The sequence below is a fragment of the Muntiacus reevesi genome, chromosome 2 (assembly GCF_963930625.1).
Source record: "Muntiacus reevesi chromosome 2, mMunRee1.1, whole genome shotgun sequence".
Lineage (NCBI taxonomy): Eukaryota > Metazoa > Chordata > Mammalia > Artiodactyla > Cervidae > Muntiacus > Muntiacus reevesi.
Window position 1 is genome coordinate 163,341,234 of NC_089250.1, and position 16,959 is coordinate 163,358,192.

The 16,959-nt window shown below is 45.6% G+C and overlaps 1 protein-coding gene across 7 annotated transcripts in view; it reads left to right on the forward strand.

Annotated features, from left to right (window-relative positions):
* TACC2 (transforming acidic coiled-coil containing protein 2) overlaps nt 1-16,959 on the forward strand; it is a 227,463-nt gene that overhangs the window by 20,012 nt on the left and 190,492 nt on the right. For all 7 annotated transcript variants that reach the window (XM_065923466.1, XM_065923461.1, XM_065923460.1 and 4 more), the window contains exons 2-3: nt 6,760-6,838; nt 11,629-11,688. In XM_065923466.1, coding sequence (XP_065779538.1) covers nt 6,806-6,838; nt 11,629-11,688 — 93 coding nt within the window. In that variant the 5' untranslated portion in view covers nt 6,760-6,805. The remainder of the gene's footprint in view (nt 1-6,759; nt 6,839-11,628; nt 11,689-16,959) is intronic.

Genomic DNA, 16,959 nt, shown 5'->3' on the forward strand with positions numbered 1-16,959 from the left:
AAGCCCCTCAGTGCTTAGCATGTAGAAAGAGCTCAGTATTTATTAAATAGATGAGTAACTGAGTGAATGAACCGAAGACGGTCCTGGTTTGGGACTTTCCTGATGGTCCAGTGTTTGGGACTGTGTTCCTAATGCAGGGGTTTGATCCCTCATTAGGAAACTAGATCCCTCATGCCACAACTAAGACCGGATGCAGCCAAATAAATCTTTTTAAAAAAGGAAGAACAGGCTGTCCTGGTTTATATTTGCAGCTGTGATGATGTGACACCAGTCAATACACCAGTTTAAAGATAAAAATTCTTACAAACAACTATCTTTTAAAACAAAGTTTATATTTGAATTGTCAGGAGACTAGGTGGGTAGAAGAAACCTTTGTGAATTCAGTCTTGCTTGTGACGAGCTGCCTTGAATCAATTAGAATCTTAAATCGTGGATCATTTTTGAACAACTGCAGTTTCATTCACCCAGGGACATAGAGTAACTCTAGTTAAATTACCATTGGGCACCTAGTGATGATCATATAGAGGGACAGAATTGGAACGATGTATCACTTGCCCAGTAAATATTTCAATGTTAATTGCCTTGTCAGTGTTCTTGGAACCATGTACTTCTTATTGGCCTATGTTATACATAGTTTTCACCAACATCTGTCTCTTAATGCACGAGTCAGTTTAGCTGATAAACCTATTTCTAGTTAGTAACCCCTGAATTGGTAATTTTTCTGAAGGGATAAAAAAGAAGGCAGCATCAGCTTTGTTTTGCTGTGGGATTTGCTTGTTGGGGGCTCCAAAGAGACCCACTGCCAGGAATAATATAATAGCCAACAATTTATCAAGTGCTTAATCTACTGCAAGAGCTTTATGGAACGTATCTCACCACAAGCACCGTTTTAGAGATGGCAAAACTGAGCACAGAGAAATTAAATCATCTGCCAGCATTTATACATCAGGTAGGTGGTGGAGTTGGAGTTCCCAGGGCCGTGTTCTGGTCCCGGGGGCTGGTTCGTAATCACAACCTTATCCTGCCTCCAAAGGCAGGTTGTCCCAGAGGCAGATGACGGAGCTCACATACATGAATCTTTCGCCATCTGTGGCAGGAAGCGGAGACTGGTCAGTTGCTGAATGTCCAGCTTGGAAGAAAACAGCACAAAGAGGGAAGCTGATCAGCTATGAACATGTGTAGGCTGTGATAAGACTGCTGTTGGGGTCCTTCCTGTCAGAGTGCTGCCTTGAGGACAAGGGGTCACGGCTAAGGAATGAAGACACTCTGGATTCCATGGTGCCCCGCCTCTGGGTCCATCCCCTGTGTCTGGGAGATCTGTCTTTTTAAGAGGCCGAGCACTAATTCCTGGGATGGAAGGGGATGGAAGCTGAAAAGTCTGTTTTCTCCTTCACTCTCTTCCGCAGTGGCACTGACTCTGATGCCTGGCGGTGGTCAGGACAGCAGTGCTGAGACAGGTGTCAACAACGATGCTTAATGTCCGGTAGCCGTGGTCCAGGGGCTGGTGGTGGTCACAGGAACAGACAAGGCTGCAGAGTGGGCCGAGGGAGAGGTTCCTGGAGGGGATTTGCACTGCTGAAGTGCACACAGCTGAAAATTGAATACCGAACATCCCCCACCTTCACGGTCTTTATGGGACTCTGCCAGTCTGGTTGGCCATCCTCTCTCCATCCTTCACCCCTCTCCTAGGAAGTGAGCCCCCCATTCCCTCCTTCTCTTTGTCAGGGTTTTGCTACGTTTGCTCACCTCTTGAAGACTTGCTTGGGACATTTCTTCATTCCCAATGGGCTCATCTAAGATACTTTGCTTAAAAAGTTTCTCTTCCCTAGAAGAATTCTCTTTTGATTTTTTTGATGGGAGTGGGGGATGAGGGTAGGCCAATGTTCTTGTTTTTTATTCCTTGAAATCTCAAGCTTATGGAACTCTACTACTAATAAACCCAAAAGCAATCATTTGCAAAATTTTCCCCAGTAGTAGATTTATTTTTTTCAAGCAATATTTTGTGCAGAATCTCAAGATATGAAACACATTCACTTTTAAAAATTGAGGTGAAATTCACATGACACAAAATTAACCATTTTATTTTTATTAGACATGGTTGATTCACAACACTGTGTTAATTTAAGGTGTACAGTGAAGTGAGTTACCCATTCTTTTCAGATTCTGTTCCCATATAGGTTGTTACAGAATACTAAATAGAGTTCCCTGTGCTATACAGTAGTTCCTGATTAGTTATCTATTTTATATACAGTAGTGTGTATACATTAATCTGCACAGCATGTGGAATCTTAGTTCCCTGACCAGGGATCGAACCCTGCCCACCACCCCTGCAGTGGAAGTACAGCATCTTAACCACTGGACCTTCAGGGAAGTCCCTATCTCTGTTTTATAAAAAGTTTCTTGGTATCATTTTTATTAGAGTCCACATATAAGTGATATCACATGTATGTCTCTGTCTGTCTGACTTCACTTAGTATGATAATCCCTAGGTCCGTCCATGTTGCTGCAAATGAATTAACCATTTTAAAGTGAGCAATTAAGTGGTATTTGACTCCTTCACAATGTTGGTAGCTGCCTCTCTGGATTTACATATTCTGGATATTTCATGTCAATAAAATCATGTAAAATGTGACCTTTTGTGTCTGGCTGCTTGCATTTAACATAGTACTTTCAAGGTTCGTCCAAGTTATAGCATGTGTCAGAATTCCATTCCTTTTTATGGCTGAATAAATATTCCACTGTATGAATAGATCTCAACTTGCTTATCCATTGCCTGCTGAAACATACACACTTTGGCTCTGTTTGAACCAGAAGAGGGGCCCTGAGATCCCCCTCCACATCCAACTTTCCCCTCCAAGGAGGTCCTGACACTCCTCTGAGCTTGGTGACACCTGGTCTCCAGGAGACCTTTGATGAAATGCTGACTTGTTTCCCTGGAGGAGTCACACAGTGGAGACAATAGTAAGGGTTTTCTGCAGAATGAATGAAAGTCTGCCACCACAAAAAATAATATGCATATATGTTAAAATTGGCTTCATTCATGCAAATAAGTGACTGATGGTTAATCACTGGAATCTGGGGGAGGAAGGAAGCTGCCTGACACAAGAGTCTTCGGGGGTCCGCCCATCTCCAGCCCCACCCTCGGGCTGCAGAGCCTCCATCTTGGGCGGACAGGTCTGCCTACCCGCAGTCTGGGCTTTTTACAACTTCACTTGTTGAAACTCAAGCCACGCCTGTGTAAGTACATTCTGCACGCATCACACTATAAACAGGTGCCAGACTGCTGGCGTCATCCTGTTTCCACAAGTTTTCTTTGTCTTTCCACGTTATTTACGGTGGAATTTTCCCAGGTGCAAACAGGAAGACCTTGGAGCATTTTCTAGAAGGAAAGTTTTGTCCCCCTCTCTAAACCGTAAGGGCGCGAGTGACCCATGGTGCCCCTGCTCGCGGGGCAGGGCCGTCCTGCTCCCCTAGGTGCGGCCAATCAGATCACAGGGGCCAGTGTTGGTCTGGATAAGCCTTTGCTGAAAAGAGCCCAGCTCGTGTACAAACGGGGAAAATCCTCCGCGTGAAAGGCCAGCCTCAATGGGCTGGGAAATGCTGATGTCTGTGTATTCACCGCATGACTCGCAGGCTCTGCCCAGGTATGGGGTGCAGCTGGTTTGTGTCAGCGTGGTGGGTGGAGACTGTTTGGGCTGCTTGCCCGACGGCTTGAGGTGGGTCAGCGCCTCTGCTTAGATCTCGCCCGCTTCTGAATGGAGGAAGAGAAAGTCCAGTTGCTGAAACGCAAACTTTCCGTGGGCCCCTGCCTCCAAAGTCAACAGACTATCCCCGACCGTAAGTAGATGGCAGAGTGGTACCTCCCCCCCTGGTGTTGGGGAAGCCTAACGCGGGGCAGTTCTAGAGGTCACTGGGAGAGCCTTCCAGACACAGGCTTCCTTCCAGGAGGTTTTGAAATTTACACCGAGCCAGAGACAGTTTTAAAAGCTAGTTTAAAAAACCTGGTTCAACAGATAAGTAATGAGATCCTACTGTATAGCACAGGGAACTCTCCGCAGTGCTCTGTGGTGACCTGCAGAGGAAGGAAATCTAAAAAAGAGGGGATAAATGAACACGTCAGCTGATCCACTTTGCTGTAGGGTAGAAACTCACAGAACACTCTAAAGCAATTGTATCCAATAAAAATTTTAAAAATTGAAACCTAATTTAGATGTTCTGATTCTTAAGGAAATTTATTGAATTTTATTTGTTGATTGAGTTTGAAAAATTAATATTGCATCGAGTCATATGTAATTCCAGCTGCGCAGTGGTTCAGCCTGACAGATACAAGGAAGTTACTTTAATGGAGAAGGGCACAGTGATTGTAACACTCACCATTGTTTCCTAAGGAGGCATCATTTTGCAAATGAACAGAAAAAATAAACTGAAGTGGTTGATTTTAAATAAATGAACATTTTACATTCTATAAGTGAGCATATGCTTCCTTTTTTTGGTTCATCTTATAAACAGCAAATGGCAAAAAAGGATTGAGCAATTGCAACTTTTTGATTAAAGAGTTAGGAGGGAGAGAGTTGATCATTACAGTGATGCCACTCATAATTTTCTCTGTTGGGGGCATTTTATTTATTTAATTTTTAAAAAGCGTTTTATGTTGGAGTATAACCAGTTAACAATGTTGTGATAGTTTCAGGTGGACAGTAAAGGGACTCAGCCATGCTTATACATGTATCCATTCTCTTGGGGGCTTTTTAACTGGACTTGTTCAAAAATTTATATTTTATTTTCCTGGGACAGTTAATTACACATAGCATGTGGTAGCTACTCACTCAGTGTTGGTTGAATGGCTAAGCAAATCAGCGGACACGTTTTATTTTGAGTAAGTCCATCGCTGAAGTTTTTTGAGGAAATGCTATGATGACAGTCATCCTGCCATGGAAGAAATCTTGAATCAGAAGGAAGGAGACTGGGGTCTGTTTCCAGCTTTGGCTTCTCCAGCTGGGTCTTTGGCAAATGCCTGGCCTTCTCTGCAGCCTGTTTTTCCACTCGATTAAATTGGTGATCTTTAAGGCTCCAGCTCAAAAAGTCTGTAATTTAATTTATTTATTTACTGAAGTATAGTTGCTTTAATACAATGGTATGGTGGGGCTTCCGTGGGCGGTCCAGTGATTGAGACGCGATGCTCCCGATGTTTGATCACTGGTTGAGGAAGTAGGATCCTGCATGCCACACGGTGCAGCCAAAAATAAAAACAAAATTTTTTTAAAAAGGCATTTATTTTATTAAAAAAATACAGTGTTGTGTTAGTTACTGCTGCATAGCCAAATGATTCAGTTATACACACACACACGCTCACACACACACACATATATATGTTGTTGTTGTTTAGTCACTAAATTGTGTCTACCCGTCTCTTTTGTACCCCATGGACTGTAGCCTGCTAGGCTCTTCTGTCCATGGGATTTTCAAGGCAAGAATACTGGGATGGGTTGCCATTTTCTTCTCCAGGGGATCTTCCCAACCCAGGGATTGAACCCACATCACCTGCATTGGCAGGCAGATTTTTTTACCACTGAGCCACCAGGGAAGCCAATACATACATATACACATTCTCTTTTAGAATATTATTTTCCATTATGATTTATCATAGGATATTGAATATAGGTCTCTGTGCTATATAGTAGGACCTTGTTGTTTATCTGTTCTATATGTAAAAGCTTACCTGGTAGCCGTATTGCTGCCAATGGCATTATTTTACTCTTTTTTATGACTGAGTAGTATTCCAGTGTGTATCAAGTACCACATCTTTATCCATTCATCTGTCAGTGGACACTTCGGTTGCTTCCACGGCTTGGCTATTGTGAACAGTGCTGCTATGAACAGAGGGGTGCATGTAATTGAAAAGTCTGTAATTTCAAAAGCTTTCTGTAACTTGGTTTCTCCACCTGGAAAAGTGAACAAATAGTCCCACTCCTGCTTCTGTTATGGGGTCTCAGAGCTGGAACTCTGTCGGGTGATGCCAGCAGACATCCTGGGTTTCTCCGTGGGCTGTGTGGGAAGCACCTTCACTACAATGATGACTAATAAGCAGTGTCATCAAGTGAGCCCGGTGCAGTGACTCTGGGTGTCGAGCAGCAAGCCGCCTTACATGATTATTTATTCTCTGTCTGGCTACAACAACCCATTTCCCTCAGCAAGAAGACCGTACTGCCTTCAGAGAAATATGTGCAGAAGTGAAACTGATTTGCCGAAACAAGTGTTTAGAGTAAAAAATATCAATACCACATGTTCCCGAGGAGCAGTGGATTTCACGCCTGCTAATGTTAGACACCCGGCTCTGCTGTCCCCGACGGTGGGACCCCAGCCACGCTCGGGATTTCCAAACCAAACACAACTGGCAACAGAAAACGCTCTGACAGCGGCATGCCTCCCGCTCTCCTTGGCAAAGCAGCCGCTTTTGTCACTCCGTTTGTATATATCCGTATATGTGTACCCTGGCGTTAAGTCAGAGCCTCAGAAACGAACTCGTCTCTCAGAAGTGTCTGCCAGCCGTGGGTGGGAGTTAAACAACAGCCTGTGCTGGGAAAGACGGCTGGGTGGCACTTTGCAAAGGAAAACCCTTCAAAAGCAGTTTTCCATGATGTGACTCTAGAGATAAACACTCCCCATCATCTGGTTTTTAAGTCCGGGGAGATGAGTAGGCAGAGAAGCCCCAGACCTGCTTCAGATTTACAGATGTGCGTACCCTTTCGTTTCTTCCAGTCGGCACTGGTAAAACCCGGAGGGACGCTGAGCACCCTGAGTCGTCATGGGCAACGAGAACAGCGCTCCAGGCAGCCAGGTGGGTGTCTTGGCCTGCTCGGGGCTCCTGAGCGGCGCTGGCTGGGCGTTTCAGCCTCTCCTCTCCTCTCTGTATCCCTGTAGGGGTTTTTCATTCCGTTTTCAGAAGTGTTCGTATCAAGTGTATGTTAGTCACTCAGTCAGCTCAGTCGTGTCGGATTCTTTGCGACCCCATGGACTGTAGCCCCTCAGGCTCCTCTGTCCGTTGGGTTTTCCAGGCAAGAATACTGGAGGGTTGCCATTTCCTTCTCCAGGGGATCTTCCCAACCCAAGCATCAAACCTGGGCCTTCCGTACCGCAGGCAGGTTCTTTACCATCTGAGCTTCCAGGGAAGCCCTTTGTAGTTAAGTCTAGCCCTGATTTTATAAATTATATAAAAACTAGTTTCGCTTCTTATTCTATGCTTTTAAAATTGACATAGGAGAGTTTGGCACATTTCCCCACCCTGGATTTTGCCCCTCCCCCATCCACTAACCTACATGGGTATAGCAGGGGTTAAAATAAAACCATTTCCACACTTCCCTACCACAGCCTCCCCAGGCCACCCCCCCCCCCCCCCCCCGCAAAAGCAAAACAAAACAAAACAAATTTATGGTCTGGAAAAAGTAGTTTTAAAATCTATCAATGTTGAGGACATTAAATGTGAACTATCATTTCCATGTTAGGTAAGGTTTTCAAAATTGAGGAATAGATTTTGCTTAATTGTGTGTAATATTGGGATATTAAATACAGATTTTATCTTAAGTTTGAGAGTTGTAATTCAATGCCCTGGTGAGCAAAATTAGGGAAACACTTTCCCATTGATCTGACACACAGTGGAAATCTTGGATTAATAGTACAGAGTTTTTTGGATGAGAAAACCGAACCTAAAAGCCAATCTTGGGCAATTCATTTTCCCTTAGCTTTTTCCCTTCCCTACTATCTTTCCTCAAGCAGGAAAACAGGAATCATCAAAAGAAAAGGTAGGGAGTTTCCTGTTGACCTAGTGGTTAGGATTCTGGGCTTTCACTGCTGTGGTCTGGGTTCAGTCCCTGGTTTGGGAACTGAGATCCTTTAAGCAGTGCACAGTGCGGCTAAAAAAAAAAAAGATAAAAAGATAATGTTTATTTACTTGCCTGTCTGTGCTGGGTCCCAGTTGTGGTGTGCAGGATCTTTAGTTGTGACATGCCAACTCTTAGTTGGGTGTGTTAACTCCTAGTGGGATCTAGTTCCTGGAACAGGAATTGAAACCGGACCCCCTGAATTGGGAACACAGAGTCTCAGGCACTGGATCACCAGGGAAATCCCTAAAAAAGTAAATGAGAAGAAAAGAAAAGGTGGCCAACTTCACTCTTTAGGGGCAGAGAAGAAACAGTGATGGCGTTAAATGGCTAGAGGTGGGCAATAAAGAGAGGTGGGGATTGTAGCCAACAGGGGCTTCTGTTCGATTGTCTAAAAGAGAGGAAGGTCTTGTAACACCAGGCCCACATTCCCACTTGGCAGCCTCTGCGGGAGTTACTGTTGAGAGAGTGGTGGATTGACATGGTATTGGAAGATATGATACAAAGAGATACTTCCCTGGTGGTCCAGTGGTTAAGACTCCGCCTTCCAATGCAGGGGGTACATGTTTGATCCTTGGCTGAGGAGCCAAGATCCCACATGCCTGGTGACCAAAAAACCAAAACAGAAAGCAGAAACAATATTGTGACAAATTCAATAATGACTTTAAAAAAAGAGTTCCATATAAAAAAAAAACTCTTAAAAAAAATTTTTTTTAAAGAAGTAATATAGAGAGATACCAGGTACCCTTTACCTATTTACCCCAAGGGCAATATTTTACAAAACTAGAGTATAGAATCACAACCCAGATACTGACATTGCCACCATCTAGTTACAGAATATTTCCAGAGGCAGAATTTCTTTTGTTGCCCTTAGAGCCACACCCACCTCCCTTGGGGCCCTATTCCTAACCCCTGGCAATTTCTAATTTGTTCTCTATCTCTATAGAAATGAGTTGGAGAATGTTGTACCATGTTACATAAGAGGAATCATACAGTAGGTGACCTTCTGGAATTGGCTTTTTCCACTCAGCATGATTTCCTGGAGATTCATCCAGATTGTTGTGTATGTCAGTAGTTCATTCTTTTTTATTGATGGGTAGCATTCCCTGCTACAGTTTGTTGAACCATCATTTAGTGAAGGACATCTGGGTTGTTTCCAGTTTGGGGCTACTACTAAATAGTAGCTGTTATGGACATTTGTAGACAGGTTTTTTTTGGTGAACATAAGTTTTCATTTCTCGGACATAAAGCCCAAGAGTGCAGCTGCTTGGTCATGTGGTAATTGCATGTGTAGTTTTATAAGGAACCACCAAACCATCTGCTAGAATCCCTGAATCACTGTACATTCCCACCAGCAGTGTATGAATGAGCCAGTTTCTCTGCATTCTGGCCATCAATTGGTATTGTCACTGTTTGGTGTTGATGTTCTGATGTGTCTGTTGTGATATCTCATTATGCTTTCAATTTGCATTTCCCTGATGACTGATGATGTTGAACATCTTTTACATGCTTACTACCATCTGTTTATTCACTTTGGTGAAATATCTGTGTCTTTTGCCCACTTTCTAACTGGATTTTTCTTACTGTGGAGTTTTGAGAATTTTTATAATGTCTAGATACTGATCCTTTTTCAAATTGTGGTTTGCAAGTATTTTCTCCATTGGTAGCTTATCTTTTCATCCTCTTACCAAGTTCTTTTACAGAGAAGCTTTTAGGAGGTACAATAGATCAGCTTTTCTTTTTATAGATAATGCTTTTGGTATCTTCCCTAAGCTGAGAGGAATTTCTACCTGAATATAGACACAATTAAAGTAGCTTATGTTTTTTCTCCATTACCTATACTAAACCTCACTGTCCAGAATTGAAGGCTGGTTTATTTTGAATAGATACCTAGAAATGGAACTGGTGTAGCAAATGGAGGGTATTTTTGAAAGATTCTTACTATATATTAATAGCTATATCTACAGCTGTATCTCTATACAAAGCGCTTTCTAGAAAGGTGGTGACAATTTATATGTTTCTCAATAGGCCGTGAGGGCCCATCTCACTACATTCCTGCAACCAGTGACTATTTTAGTGTCTTAGATTGTTATTGATTAGGAGTAAAAATGCTCAGCTGTTTAAAGACTCTCACGCACACTCCTCATCTCCTGCCAGCTCCCAACCCCAGGCTCCCTCCCTACGGCCCACCTTCCTGGAACAGACAGAAGATGTTTTCCTGGCATCACAATTTTTTACATTTCCAGCCTCAGCCAAGTGTGACCCAGTGGGGCATCATGGTTGCCTTTAGGACTCCAGGATTAGAACAAGGCTTGCCTTCCTGGGAGAAACAAATGGAAATTAAGCACAAGTACATTTGGCTTCAGAGCTCAGGGTCCCCCATGGGGCAGAAACTCCAGTCCCATCTTTATAGCACCTCCTGGATGTCTCTGCGTGGATGACTCACAGTCACCCCGAGCTCGTCAAGCCTGAGCTCGGCTTCCTTCCCTGATCCTCCCCTCTGCACTCTCTCTCTTGGGTACCATGACCTATCCTACCATTCAAGACAGAAACAGGAATCACCTCTAACTCCACCTGTTCCCATTCTCTGCCTTTAATACATCGCCCTGTGATTGACTGATTGACTAGTGGACTGGCCGTTTAGTTTTCCAAATTTCTGTTTAATCAGGACTGCTTTTGGTTATGAGAGACAGAAGCCTATCTCCAGCAGCCACAAGCAGAGAAGGGGCTCATCTGTCCTAAAGAACTGAGAGGTCCTTGGAGAGGGTCTGGCTGCAGTAGTCGCTGAGGTTCAAAAGATGTCGCTGGAGATCTCTTCTCTCTGGATTTTGCTCTGCTTTCCTCTCTGACGTCCTAGTCCTCAGGGAGGTGCCCCAGCCCTATAGGCAGTTCCACGCTTTTTCCAGCTAATGGTCCAGCCTCTGATCAGCTTCCTCTAAGGAATCTGATGGGCCTTGATTTGTCACATGCCCTCTCTGGCTGGGATCAATTGCTGTGTCCTGGAATGTGGGACAGCCCGAGTCATGTCCCCATGCCTGATGGGGAAAGGTGGCTCCAGGGCAATGACAGTCCCATCAGTGTAGCTTAGAGCACTTTCGCAAAAGACAAAAAATGTAGCATGTGTTAGAATACACATGGATATAGATGTGTACACACATAGATATACATGTATATATACATGCACATCATGTATATCATACATACATGTATATCATGTATATCATACATCCATATAGTATGTGTTAGAAGTCCTGCCTTCTAACAGCTTTTCTCCTCTCCATTCCCGTCATCACAACTCTATATCCTCATAACTGGGTCACTGTAAGCACCTCCAAACTAGTTCCTCTGCCTCCACACCCTCTCCCATCCCACTCTTGCTCCCAGTCCTCTCTCTCAGAAGCTTTGTCTCTGTGAAGATGCACTTGGAGGTGCCTGCATCCTGCTTACAAGTGAACTCCTGGAGGGAAAGATGTAGGTCCGAATGAACCTGTCCTCGCAGATTAAGGAGCAGGCGTTGAGAACCAGCAACATCCCCAGTGCAGTGGATGAGAGATGGGTCTTCCTAGTCCTGCCTAGTCCTGGCCTCCTTCAGACACCCATGGGCTGCAGATCCTTCTCCTGTTATCTAACTTCCCCTGGGTAGCGGTGGGCAAGGTGGGAGCACCTCCAGCAAGTTAGGGTCTCTCTCTGGTACTTGGGAGGATTACCATTCACTGTGGCCCATCCTAACAGCAAGACACTTTGCTTTCAGCAAGAGGACTCTGGCTTGAATAACGTCATCCTGTGGCCTCCAAACCCTGAGCCTCTGCAGGTACTGAGAGACGTGCTCTGTATGGTTTGCTGTCAGACCCCTTCCTAACCTCTAATTGGTTGCAGACTTTGGGCGTGCTGTGTTTGTTTGCATTTTTAGTTTTTCTCCTCTTTCTTCTCTCATTGCCTCCTCCTGCCCACCTCAAATAAGTGATAAAACACAGTAGAAATCTGCCATATATGTTTGGATTTTTAAAACTAACATTTTGGTGTGTCTACCAAACATCTGGGCTTCCCTCGTGGCTCAGTGGTAAAGAACCTGTCTGCCAAGGCTGGAGACGTGGGTTCGATCCCTGGGTCAGGAAGATCCCCTGGAGGAGGAAATGGCAACCCTCTCCAGTATTCTTGCCTGGGAAATAGCATGGACAGAGGAGCCTCACGGGCTACTGTCCACGGGATCTCGAAAGAGTCGGACACGACTTAGCAACTAATCAACACCCAAGATCTGACTGGGTTGCTATGCTGTGAGATACTGAATACGGCTTATGTTCTCAAGGTAATGCGACTGCTAATACTTACCCTTCCAAACATTTCTGCTTTGATTTCCTTTATGCTGGAGGGAGGCTGAGTATGGGGTGGTGGCCGCCCTTTGCCACCAGTGCACAAAGCTGGTTTGTCCTAAGGAATATTGCTTCCCGAGCGCCCTCAGTGGGGGTGCGCATCGTGCAGCTGGCTGAGTCCCCTAGTTTGAGCTCTTCCTGAAGTGTTTGCCATCCACTGGGAAGGAGGGCAAGCTGGGGGCTTTGCCTCCCTTTCACGGAGATTTTTCCTGGAGACGGTGTCAAGGTAGGTGTGTGCCTATGGGTGCGGTCAGTGTGAGGCGATAAAATGTAGCCTGCTGCGACATCTGCACACCCAGAGGGAGGCGTGTTAGTCACCCTGCAGGCGTGTTCCTTGCCTTAAGGAGAGTAGCTCTGCCTACCAAGGGTGGCTTCCAGAGGGTCTGCTTGCTGCTCTTGATGAAAGCAATCAATAATAAGAACAGAGTTTTATTTGAGCCAAATGTAGGCCTAGCCCAGAATCTCAACTTCCCAGATTACTCTGAAAATGGCCCCCGAGAGTTTTCAGAGGAGGAATGACTTGAACTGATTAGATTTTTTTTTTTTTTACTTTTAAAAGTGTATTTATTTATTTGGCTGCACTGAGGGGTCTTAGTTGTGGCATGCCAACTCTTACTTGCAGCATGTGGGATCTAATTCCCTGACCAGGGATTGAACTCAAGCTCCCTGCCTTGGACCACCAGGGAAGTTCCTGATTGGAGATTTTAAAATGTTGTGGTTGCTATGTTGAGCGCGGTCTTTAGGGGGCAGAAGGCAGGAGTAGAGAAGGGACATTGATTAAGAGGCTATCTAGAGGTCAAAAAGATAGATGATTATGGCCTGGAATGAGGTATCAGGGAAGAGGGTTCCTGGATTGGGGATGTATTTTGAAGGCAGAGAGAAATGCCTAATGAGGGATCAAACCTATGGGATGGGAGAAAGACCAGAACCAAGAGGGAGCCCTAGGTGTTGGGCCTGAGCCTTTGGGTAGATGGGAATGTCATTTCTTCAGATGGGGAGGATGGGAGGAGAGGAAATTTTAGGGAGAAGGGAGAAAATCAAAGGTTCTGATTTGGCATTAAATCTGAATGCCTATTGGGAACTACAGTGAAGCGATCTAGTGGGCATTTGGATACTTAAGAGATGGGACATGAGATGTATATTTCAGTCATCAGCACAAATATTTAAATGCATCCGACTGGACCTCTGTCCATGGGATTCTCCAGGCAAGAATAATGGAGGGGGTTTCCATTTCCTCCTCCAGAGAATCTTCCTGACCCAGGGGTGAAACCCGAGTCTCCTGTGTCTCTTGCATTGAAGGTGGATTCTGTACCGGTTGAGTCACTGGGGAAGTTCATTGGGAGAGAGTGAGGGACTTGATTAATTGGAGATGCTTCAACATTTAGACATAAGCCCAGGGGGAAGTGGAAGAATCAGGGTGTGTGTGTGTGTGTGGGGGGGGGGGTATTTCTGAAGGAGTTGAAGCTGACTAAATACAAAGGAAAATGAGGGACCTAAGCAATCATGAGTATCGAGGAACAGACAGGGTATAGTGGCATCAGATGCTGCTGACGAACAAGGAGCAGAGCGCTGTCCATTGAGTTGACAATGTGGCGACCAGATGAGGAAAGCCTTATATTGCCCTGCAGGTCCTTCACAGGCACAGGTCCAGTGAGGACTGGGGTGCAGGTTGCAGGGGGCAGATCTGATGTGGGAATTGGAGATAAGGAAGTGGAAAGAGGTGTGTAGGTCATCCAGGAAGTTTTCCTAAGAAAAAGAGCAGAATATTGGGACAGTAGCTAGTGGAGAAAGTTGCCTGGAAGCTTTAATTAAAGACTGAAGATACTGGATGCCAGTGGGCTTGTGGAAGAGACAGGGACCAGTGGAGGATGGATGAGAAAGGTCGGCAGAAAGAAGGCTGACCTTGAACGTTTGAGAGGGAATGGGAATGGAGCAGAAGTGGGCTTAGAGGACAGACATTTCCACCACTGTGGACCAGGGGAGAGAGGACAAAAGCAGATGGGGCTGGGATGACTGATAAGGGTGCAGAGAAAGGGGTGCATGTGGGGGGTGGTGGAGATGAGGTCAGAGGAGGCAGGATGTATACTAATCGTGGAAGCTGGGGGGATAACAGGTACTGGGGAGACTGGATCTTCACGTAGTCACCGAGGGAAGCTGGGCGAGAGCCATGGTAGGACCTCTCCTCATAGTCTCTTGGCAGCAGGCCAGCAAATTAGCCTAATGATTTTTTGCTGCTGACATTTTTGGGAAGCAACTGATGTGTCAAATTAATTATTCACCGTTTTACCTTAAGAAGTCAAGCTTAATAACATCACGATTGTCCTATATCTGGAATCTGCCCAAGAGCACAGTTATTTGTTCCTTCATCAGCACAAACACTCTTCAAACTCTGAAATTTAGTCATGTGGCCTTGGTTTCTTATCTGTATTCCCAAGGGAAGAGAAGTCATTGGTGGAGAAATTCACACACGCAGATTGGACCAACTTCATCCATTGTTCCTTATTGAAGGTTCCTTAGTGACTGAGGCCTTTTGACCTTAGAGGAGACTCAGCCCCTCCTGGATGCCTGTTCCTGCATGCCGAGTCCTACTTGTTACTCCCGCTCCTTCCCTCCGCTGACTGACTCACTGAGGCCTCCCGGCAGGCGGACTGCTCTCAGGAAGCCCAGAGCAGCCACAGCTACTAAAATGCACAGCTGTGACTCAGAGGCCTTTCCTTCCTGGTGACTCGTCTTCCTGTGGGCATCAGACGTGTTGGCTGGGAATGAGAAGGAAGCCGTGTGTCTAACCGAGGCTGTGGAGGGCGGCCGGCGTGGGGCAGGAGGGTGCAGTGCAGTGGGAGGTCACTAGAGTGACGAACAGTGAGCCAAGGGCGGCGGAGCGGCCTGAGGCTGAGCTGCTGACCAGCGCGCCAGTTAGTCCCAGGGTCCTAACTGGCGTGTCCTCTTCGGAACAGAGGTGGAGGTGGTGTGGTAATGAGGATAGCCTCCCTCCAACAGCCCTTCCTGGGGTTTCTTGCATCAGGACTCTCACAGAAGGGTTTATGGTGAGATAAGGGCCACGCCAGCCCACAGCCCCAACACCTGAAAGCAGGCATGACAGCGATTCCGTGATCTTTCCCGAGTGTTTGGTTCTGGGGAGCCCTGCAGAGACACCTGAGCTCTGAGCACACGGATTCCAGAGCAGAAGGGCAATGCCCATCCCAGCCGGCTTTACCACCTCTGAACTTCCTCTTGGCCTTGGGGCTGTCGTGGTACCCGTTTATGGCTCTGACAGCATGGGGAGGAAAAGAAAGACAGTCAATCCTATTATTATTTTTTTATTAATATTATGGCTTGACTTAAAAATATATGATCAAAAAAAATATATGATCATTAAAAATGCGCTTTTAAAGCAATTCCATCGTCTGGATGTTTCTGTAGTTTGAAAAAAAAAGGATTTTCAACTATAGAAACTGTGGTCAATGCTGTGAAGCAAGAGGATGGGTGCAAGGACACCTGAGCTGGCCCTGGGTATCCGGAAGACTCTCTGGGGGAGCTGGAGGATGAGCAGGAAACAAGAGGGGTAAGGAGGGTTGAGGGCAAGTCACTGCGCAGGCCTCCCCAGCCCAGACCTCACTGGGGAAGGTCTTCCTGGTTCTGCCTCAGGGCCAATGAGGCAGCTGAGTCTGAGGTTCATTCCTGAAAGCGACCTCAGCACTGTGGCTTCAGATTCTCTGACATCCAAGGAGCAGAGGACCAGGAGGACAAGAGAATCTGTGCTATGCGAGGCACCCCAGGGTATGCTTCCACAGGCTGAGGTCAGCTGTGGCTCAGGCACTGTGTGGTTATTATTTTGCTTCTAGGTAAATGGCTGCTAAGTATCTGCATGGGCTTCCCTGGTGGCTCAGATGGTAAAGGATGCTTGCCGGGGCAGGAGAGGAGGGTTCGATCTCTGGTTCGGGAAGATCCCCTGGAGAGGAAATGGCAACCCACTCCTGTATTCTTGCCTGGGAAATCCCATAGACAAAGGAGCCTGGTGGGCTACTGTCCCTGGCGTTGCAAAGAATCAGGCATGACTTAGTGAATGAGCACGCACACAGGTACACAAGTATGTGCATATATTGTTTAAATCTACAAATGCCTGGGATCCTGAGTTCAGCTTGGAGGGAGTCTCTCTTATTTCTGGAGTAACCCAGGGCACTCAACATTATGACAGCCCTGGCAGAACATTATCTTCTAACAGTCTACTGACAGTAAGTGGGCACCTGGGATGATTTAAGTGTGCTTAATGAGAAATAAATTGAATAAAGACAGTTAAACAGCATGACTGCAATGCTGGTAACAGTGGAGAGAGCTTGTTTAGTATGACGTCTGATGGCCCAGCCCAGAGGGTTGGTGCTAATTTTTGCTGGAGTCATTATTAAAGTTTGTGAACTGCATGGCTTCAGGTTTGGCCGGATGCCGCTTCTGAAGAATAGGATTAACTGTTCTAACTCCAAGCTGAGAAAGGCACTGGGGCTCCTGGTTAATGAGTTCTGAATCAGTTTCTTCTTTATAATTATAACTAACATGTATGAGTGTCTACTATGATCTAGCCTTGGACCTTGTGCTTCACACATATTATTTTATTTAACCTTCGAAGCAACCCTGTAAATATGATTCCTCTTTTCCAGATATGATACTAGAGGCAGAGAATCTGAAGGCTTACGGCTAAATATACACTGTAGTTTGGC